Source organism: Alosa alosa, chromosome 6, assembly GCF_017589495.1.
Source record: "Alosa alosa isolate M-15738 ecotype Scorff River chromosome 6, AALO_Geno_1.1, whole genome shotgun sequence".
Taxonomy (NCBI): Eukaryota; Metazoa; Chordata; class Actinopteri; order Clupeiformes; family Clupeidae; genus Alosa; species Alosa alosa.
This window is the reverse complement of record NC_063194.1, coordinates 32,916,785-32,926,100: the sequence shown is the minus strand read 5'-3', so window position 1 is coordinate 32,926,100 and position 9,316 is coordinate 32,916,785. Positions and strand designations below refer to the sequence as shown.

The following is a 9,316-nucleotide window of genomic DNA, read 5'->3' as shown; positions in this document are numbered from 1 at the left end:
GGTAACACAAAACCAGGAGAGATGAGAAGTTAGGAGAAGGGATGAGAGGAGGGGAGAAAGGAGGAGAAGAGAAGAGAGGAGAGGAGAGAGGAGAAGAGGAGGAGAAGAGAAGAGAGGAAACGGGAGCAGGGGAGAAGAGAGGAGAGGAGAGGGAGAGGAGAGGAGAGAAGAGAAGAGAAGAGGAGAAAAGAGGATTCACAGTTCTACCAGTCTCCTACAGTACATTCGCCTTCATCTGTACAGTAGTTTTAAGGATTTGTCATAACATTTTTTAATTTTTAATTTTTAGAATTTCTGTTTCCATGAAAACAACATCAGTCAGTGATAAAAACAACGACAGAACAACTTTCTTTTCTTTTTTTGCGTTCATGAGTATGAAAAGATTTGCAACAGTGAAGAAATACAACAGCATCTAAACTTCAAAAAAACTTTTTTTCTTTTTTTTTTTTTTTTTTTTAAATCGGTCATTCAATTCATGGACAACTCACAATCATTCCTGATCTTCTCTATATATTTATATATATACTTTTGTAAGAAATCTGTCTCTTGAAGATGGAAACAGAGAAATAGAGAAGAGAATGTAAGACTATTGTTTTGTCCTCTTCTTCTGACCGCGTCCAGGAGATAAGAGTCTCAAGGTGTCCATTCATTACTGTTCTCTGGGTTCCTTCAGTCGATTAGTCTGAGAGTCTGAGATTAGTCTTTCTCCAGCCAGTCTGTTTGTCTGTCTGAGCAGTCAGCAGCTCCCATTCCTGTCCCATTATGGGCCTGAAGTTTCTCTTCACTGCCACTCTGTGTGTGTGTGTGTGTGTGTGTGAGTCCAGAGAGAGGCAAGAGGGATCTGGACAGAGGTGCAAGAAACACACCTCTAACACTTATTGTGTATTAGTCTCTCCAAAGCTGAGAAAAACACACAAAACAATTCCAGAGGTTGAGCACTCAGAGGAGGCCAATGTCCAGAGCTCCAGTCCGTGTGTGTGTGTGTGTGTGTGTGTGTGTGTGACTTTTCAAGTCCGTGTCCGTTTAGGAGTGTGTGTGACTGCTCAAGTTCGTGTCCGTGTCAGTGTGTGTGTGACTGCTCAAGTCTATATGATTGTGTGTGTGTATGTCTGCTGCATGGGACACAGTAGTCGGTGGTCGTTGCTGAGAGCGTTTTTCTGGGGCGTTGCTATGGCGACTGTGTCGCCGGGCTGCTCTGGGCGGAGCTTGGGGACAGGCTGGGGCTGCAGCTGCCCGGTGGCGCTCCACTCGTCCTCCCCGAGCCCGAGCCCGACGCGCCGGAACTCTCCATGCCCTCAGAGTTCTCCAGCATCTCCTGGATGAGTGGCGGCATGGAGCCGGGGATCTCCATCTTCAGCGTGATCACGCGCTCCGCTCCTGAGGGAAGAGCACCACCACAGGGACGTCACATGTGGAACAATAACAACGCCACATGAACACACACGCCACATGCGAGGCACTGCAGCTCACATGCGAACACACACGCCTCACGCCGCAACACACACGCCATTACATGCAACACACACGCTCACATATGCCGAACACACACGCTCACATGCGGAACACACATGCTCACATGCGGAACACACACACTCACATTTGAACACACACACTCACATTTGAACACACATGCCGGGTTTAGAGGGAAACATGCTGATCTGATCTGAACATGCTGAATGTCTATTAGCTCAAATGACTTGAGAAACATTTATTTCATTCATTGAAGTAAAAATCCCTTTGTATGAAAAAATTATATATGTGAGATATGCATGTGAGTGTGTGTACAGTATGTGTGTGTGTGTGTGTGTACATTTGTGTGTATATGAAAGGGTGTCAGTGTGTGCGAGTGTGTGTGTGTGTGTGTGTGCATGCATGTGTGTGTGTGTGTGTGTGTGTGTGTGTGTGTGTGCAGCATGCAAGTGTGTGTGTGTGTGTGTGTGTGTATGTACAGCATGCGAGTGTGTGTGTGTATGTGTGTGCAGCATGCAAGTGTGTGTGTGTGTGTGTGTGTGCAGCATGCAAGTGTGTGTGTGTGTGTGTGTGTGTGTGTGTGTGTATGTACAGCACGTGTGTGTGTGTGTGTGTGTGTGTGTGTGTGTGTATGTGTGTGTGTGTGTGTATGTGTGTGTGTATGTACAGCATGCGAGATGCGAGTGTGTGTGTGTATGTGTGTGCAGCATGCAAGTGTGTGTGTGTGTGTATGTGTGTGTGTATGTACAGCTTGCGAGTGTGTGTGTGTATGTTTGTGCAGTATGCAAGTGTGTGTGTGTGTGTGTGTGTGTGTGTGTGTGTGTGTGTGTGTGTGTGTGTGTGTGTGTGTGTTCCTCACCCTTGGCGCTGATGCTGCGCAGGTCGGTGATCTTCATGAGCATCTTGGGGAACATGTGGGGCTTGTGGGGCCTCCTGTTCCTCACGTAGAGCTTCAGAGCCTCCAGCAGGGGCTCCTGCAGGATGTCCACCTTGTCAGCCTGCTCCAGGTCCTGACGGTCTATACACACACACACACACACACACACATGCACACACACACACACATTAGTTACTTTAGTCTGAGCTGACAAGATGCCATGTTGTCATCATTATGGCCACTAGGTGGCCCCCTTGTTCTACAAAGCTATGGGGTAGTTTTAATGTACTGTGATCTTAAAGCCTGATGTGTCTTATATTTTGTGATGAAACCTTCTCATAGCACTGCACTGCACAGCACAGCATATTAAATTGTTAAATCCGATGCAGACAATGCTGGCTTTTGCTTTTTAAAGCGTTCTACAATTTCACTGCAGTACCATTTGATGTGAGGTGCATGCCTCGGTTCATGGAGGTGGAGAATATATGCTTTTGCGTGTGCATGTGTGTATGTCAGGGTATTTGTGTGTGTGTGTGTGGTCTTACCCCCGCAAAGCAGACAGATGGCGCTGAGGAGCCCCGTCTCTGCGTCGTCCATCTCGAGCGGCAGCAGTTGGTTGGCGAAGGCGAAGACCAGGTCTGTGAGCGGGCCGAAGCCGGCGTTGTGCATCTGCGTGCGGTTCAGCGTCAGCCCGTCCGAGAAGGTCATGGTGTCCTGCTCCGGAGTGTAACGTGTGCATATCCGCAAGATCTGACCACACACAAAAACACGCGGAACGTCAGCAACATCAGTTAGCTCTGTGACACAATATCATCAAACATACCGGTAAATAATATAATGTCTTATTTCTAAACACGTTCCTAAAAACTGAAATGACTGCAACTACATCCAGGAGAAAATAAGAGCACACAAGCTTTCCTCAACTGCAACACAACATGAGCAGCACATCCATCACATCTAATACAGCCATACAGGAAATTACAACATAATTCCATTAATAACAATAATATTAGCGCAATACTAGCACCAAGACAGGGCAACCGTACCAACATTACTCTGTTTTCATGATCGTTATCAACAACAAGACAGGACAACAGTACCCACTACAGTACTACTACACCTATTATTATTATTATTGTTGTTGTTATTATTAGTAGTAGTAGTAGTAGTAGTAGTAGTAGTAGTAGTAGTAGTAGTAGTAGTAGTAGTAGTAGTAGTCAGCATGAAAGTAATGGTGGAGGTTAGGCGTCTCACCAGGATGTCGAGACAGGCGGCCTTGAGGAGTGTGATCTGGTCGGCTATGGTGAGTGTGGTGAAGCCGGGCAGCTGCTTGGCGAACTCCACCGTCTTGATGATGCACTTGGTGGACAGCTCGCTGAACTTATCCCACAGGTCCACGTCCAGCGACACACGCCGCTCCGAACTGTTACTCTGAGCACAGGAGAACACACACGTCAGGAAAAACTCACTGGACAATGTGTGTGTGTGTGTGTGTGTGTGTGTGTGTGTGTGTGTGTGTGTGTGTGTGTGTGTGTGCATTAGAGTGTGGTTCCGGCCGTATATTTCTATCCGAACACAGCCCGCGTCCGACAGAGTTGCGTCCAAACCAGACAGGCATTTTCAGTTTTATGTCCGAACCCTACCCAAGCCATGTGCAGATGATGCCTCAGTTATTCCCATGCTAGTGATTAAACGTTCACGATTGTGGACAGCCTGTCTTTAGCCTATTAAACAACTGTCAAAATGGAATTCTTAATGGTCTACACACGCATGCAGGTCACACAAGGCGCACATTAACACAAGAGGCCCAAGCAAGCATAGCCTATTGAATTCTAGTCTTACCATTCGAAAAGTCGAAATGAACTGTAAGTCATTGAAACTACGGTCCTTCTGTCACTGATCCATATGCCGCATCGATGTTAATTGGGGCAACTCAAGGAAATCCTCTCCTCCAATTAAACGAGACGGTCTTATACCGGTAGCCTATGTCTTTACGCCTAGACATCCCTTGGTTTTCTTTGTCTCCCGATAGGCTAACAACTTTTTTTTTAACGTCACCCAAGATGGCCTGCCTTGCAGCCTGAAAATGCACATGCACATGGCTACATAAACAAATCTTGCATACAGGAATAAGCCTGTTAGGTCCTTTTTTAAATTCTATTTTATTCTCAAAAAACAAACTTTTGCAACATGTGAAGCAGACCTGTTGGTTACCCAACATAATAAGCTATTTTAATTGTAAAATGTCCAATGCATATCACCATAAAAGTCCTGGGAATCAACCTCGAAATAACCTCGAGGATCATTTCTACATGTTTGACCCGTCCCGTCAGGTACCGTCATATCGGGTTGGGTAGCCACACTAGTGTGCATGTGTATACATGTGTGTGTGTGTGTGTGTGTGTGTGTGTACTTGTCAGGAAGAGAGAGTGTGTGTGTGTGTGTGTGTGAAAGAGATGGGAAGAGAGTGTGCATGTGTTGCAAGAGAGGGAGGGTGTGTGTGAGGGGTGTGTGTATGCGTGTGTGTGTGAGCCCAACTCACGGTGGTGTATTTGCCCAGCTGGCAGAGGGAGGGGAAGGTCTCCTGGTGGGCTTTGCGGACCCTGGTGATCATGGCCTCTGTGTCGAAGGCCATGTAGTTCCCTCCATGCTGCACTGGCTCTTTCTCTCCTCCTTCTTCTTCTTGTTCCGGTCGTTCCGCACCGCTACAGGGAGAGAGAGGGAGTAGAGAGAGAGAGAGAGATGGAGGGGGGTGGAGGGAGAGAGAGAGAGAGAAAGAGAGACCAAGAGAGAGAGAGAGAGAGAGAGAGAGAGAGAGAGAGAGAGAGAGAGGGACTTCCATAAACTTCCATTTCTTACAAAATAAAAGCCCAAACCCCAGCCAAACCCAAAGCCAATAGCCACGCACATCAGACATTAAGACCTCCCACTGCTCCTAGACAGAGAAGACAGATGCTCTCTGCTAACTGATTTTAAGGACTTCCTGTTAATTGGCTGCACTCAGACTTTTAATGTTCTTCAGATGATTCTACTTCTGTATCTTTTATGCCTTTTAATTATTCTAAGTATTTTACTTACTAACTATCTGTCTTTTGATTATTGCCCCTTTATGCTTTTGTTTACTATCATTTGTTTACTTTGCTTTGCTTTTGTTTACCTAAAGCACCTTGATTTACCCCTGTGCATTAAAAATGGCCTATAAAAATAAACTTGCCTGGCGGTGCCTTGACTAGAGAGAGAAGGGATAGAGGGACAGAGAAGGAGGAGAGAGGAGAGGGGGATAGAGAGAACAGAAAGAAAGGACAGATAAGGAGGAAGTGAAGAAGACTCTAGTAAAGTAAAGTACCATCAGAGGAAATCAACTAATTATTACAAACAAAATACACAGATAGGACAGTGTGTGTGTGTGTGTGTGTGTGTGTGTGTGTGTGTGTGTGTGTGTGAGCCCCACAGGATGTCTCACATGTGTGATAAACAACTGTCAAGGAATGAGTGAAGATGCCTTTTGACTGGGACACAGGCAGTGTGAACCCACACACACACACACACACACACACACACACACACACACACACACACACACACACCTCATATGCGCCTACACATCACATGTATATTTGTGTGCAACTATAAATGCACTCTGTGACACACACACCCACCTCATAATCGCATACACATCACATGTATTTGTGTGCAACTATAAATGCACTCTGTGACACACACACACACACATACACCCACCTCATATTCGCATACACATCACATGTATTTGTGTGCAACTATAAATGCACTCTGTGTCACACACACACACACACAATACAAACACACCCTCTGACACATATGGACATGTGCTATACACAGAGACCCTCACCCACATTATTTACAGCCATATATGTACATGTGTCGGTGTGTAATGACAGTGTGTGTGTGTGTGTGTGTGTGTGTGTGCGCCTCTAACATATAAAAGGTGTGAGGGATTATATATAGCTTGGTGTGAGTGTGAGAGAGTGGTAGTTTTATGATTGGATGCGTATATGGTGTGTAGCGCATGTGTGTGTGTGTGTGAGTATTTATGTATGTGTGTGTGTGATGAATACTGCTCGAGGATGAAGTCGTTCATAATGCTGACAAATCACTGGTGCTTTCATTAGCACCACGGCTAATCTAATAACATAATATGACAAATACCCCTACTCTAATGGCCAGGGGCCCTCACACGCTCCACAACACACCCACCCACCCTTCACACACCCACCCTTCACACACACACACACACACACACCCTTCTCACACACACATGCACACCTCCCTCTCTTGCAACACATGCACACTCACTTTCCCTCTCTCTCAATTTCACACACACACACACACACACACACACACACACACACACACACACACACACACACACACACACACACACACACACACACACACACAAACACACCATCTTTCTGGATTTCTGTATCGGCCTCTCACTCCCTCTCCCACGCACACACACTTACACAAACTCACTAAATATATTGAAATCCCCTTCTCTATACACACTGCACCCTTCTCTGTTGAGCAGGGCAAGAGAGAATGAGAGAGAATGAGAGAGAATGAGAGAGAAAGAGAGAGAGGGATAGAGAGAGAGAGAGAAAGAGAGAGAGAAGAGATTGGCTAAGACTAGGGCAGGTACAGCATTATCATGAACTCTCCTCTGACATGCCCCCCACTCACACACACACACACACACAAACCCCCCACACACACCTCTTGCTGTATTCCCCCCCCTCCTGCTTTATCCCCCCCCTCCTGCTGTATTCCTCTCTCATTCCATTCACTCTAATCTGTTCCTTCTTTATTCCTCCCTTTCTCATCCTGACACTTCTTTTCATCTCTCGCTTCCCCCCCTTCCCCCAATCTCATGTCCTCCAAGCATTTCACTCACACACACACACACACACACACACACACACACACACACACACTCACACACTCACACACAGCCTTCCCCCTTCTCTGGTCCTCTCAGCATTTCTCTTTCTGTCTCATTCTTCATTCCTTTGTTTTCCTCTCACTCTCATTCTCAGTCTCTCTCTCCCTCATTCTCAGTCTCTCTCTCCCTCATTCTCAGTCTCTCTCCCTCATTCTCAGTCTCTCTCTCACTCATTCTCTCTCTCTCACTCATTCTCCATCTCTCTCTCTCACTCTCATTCTCCCTCCCTGGCCAGAAGCTGTGTGTGTGTGTGTGTGTGTGTGTGTGTGTGTGTGTGTGTGTGTGTGTTCTGAGCACTGGGCCCTGGCACAGGCATCTCTTCATAAATGAAAGTGGGGCATCCTCAGAGTCTGCTGTTACCGCGGTGACAAATGGGCACAGCGATCATAAGCCGCACAACACAATTTAATGAAGTCATTAAAGAACTATTAGCCAAGCCGCACCATCAGTCACACACACACACACACACAAAACTGCTGCTATAGCCCCAGGGCCTGGGACCAGCCAGAAAGAGAGAGAGGGGGAGAGAGAGAGGGGGGAGAGAGGGAGCAAAAGGAGGAGAGAGGGAGAGAGCCTGACAGATTGGGTCCCTGTGATTCTGACAATGTGTGTGTGTGTGTGTGTTTGCCAAGTGCCAAATTTAAAAAAGGACTCATTTTACAGTGACACATTGACAGGAGGGGGGTGTGTGTGTAGGAGGGAGAGAGAGAGAGAGAGAGAGAGAGAGAGAGATGGAGAGAGAGAGAGAGAGAGAGAGAGAGAGAGAGAGAGAGAGAGAGAGAGAGAGAGAGAGGAGAGAGATAGAGAGAGCGTAGGAGCATAGCTGCATATAAGTACCTCATCGTTTTTCTCAGTTCAGTCTATATAATCATATAAGGGCCCAGGGATGCCTGTGTGTGTGTGTGTGTGTGTGTGTGTGTGTGTGTGTGTGTGTGTGTGTGTGTGTGTGTGTGTGTGTGTGTGTGACCGAGTGAGGGGGGAGCAGACGGGGATAATTTGAGAGGAGAAAATTAAAGTCCTGGCAGCTCGTCCATCACACAGATGAAATCCAATGGAAAGATAAAAATGTCAATGCACAACTCTCACACACACACACACACACACACACACACACACACACACACACACACACACACACACACAGACACACAGACCTACACATGAGTCCTTTCTATATTCCTGTCCCTGCAAGGCAGTGAAGATGATATTACGCCTGTGTGTGTGTGTGTGTGTGTGTGTGTGTGTGTGTGTGTGTTTTTGTATATTTATGTTGATGTATTTGTTCCAGAGAGACTCTGTGGTTGCATCTGTGGTTGGATAGAGATTAAACATTTATGTGGGTACCATCATACTACTGAGCTTAGGTTTTAGCACAGAGGTATGTGACACACACACACACACACACACACACACTTAATAATATCTATAACAAATATTTGTGTTACTTTAATTTGCCATCATTACATGAAAATATGAATAGAAAGGACATATCAGCATCTTTCCCATTAGACTGTGTGTGTGTGTGTGTGTGTGTGTGTGTGTGTGTGTGTGTGTGTGTGTGTGTGTGTGTGTGTGTGTGTTTCTCTTGCAGGCATATCCCTGGAACACCCTCTGTCCCTGCCAAACAGCCTGGCATAATTCTGCCACACACGGGCACGCATGCAAGCACACACACACACACACACACCATACAAGCACATATAAATATGCCCCCACAAACACAACTCTAAACACACACATGCACACAGTCTCATTCAGATGAAGACACAAGGTCGTCATGACGTCCCCTCCAAGAGCCCATTTCACCGCGGCAACCCGCTGGCCCCAGATGGTCAGTTCACTTTGACCTCCTGTCAGCACTGGTCCAAAAAACAAGGTCACACACACACACACACACACACACACACACACACACACACACACACACTCCCAAAACGAACACACATACGCACGGACACACACTCCCTCTCTCTCACTCACACACACAC

General features: G+C 46.5%; 1 protein-coding gene across 1 annotated transcript in view; it reads right to left on the bottom strand.

The window, feature by feature from the left end:
* Positions 1-246: 246 nt before the first annotated feature.
* Positions 247-9,316, bottom strand: part of LOC125295817 (retinoic acid receptor alpha-A-like) — a 9,951-nt gene continuing 881 nt past the window's right edge. Inside the window, 6 exon segments of the mRNA XM_048245334.1 lie at positions 247-1,377; positions 2,330-2,488; positions 2,893-3,097; positions 3,602-3,778; positions 4,890-5,015; positions 5,018-5,052. Of these exon segments, the coding sequence (XP_048101291.1) occupies positions 1,169-1,377; positions 2,330-2,488; positions 2,893-3,097; positions 3,602-3,778; positions 4,890-5,015; positions 5,018-5,052 (911 nt within the window). The 3' untranslated portion in view covers positions 247-1,168.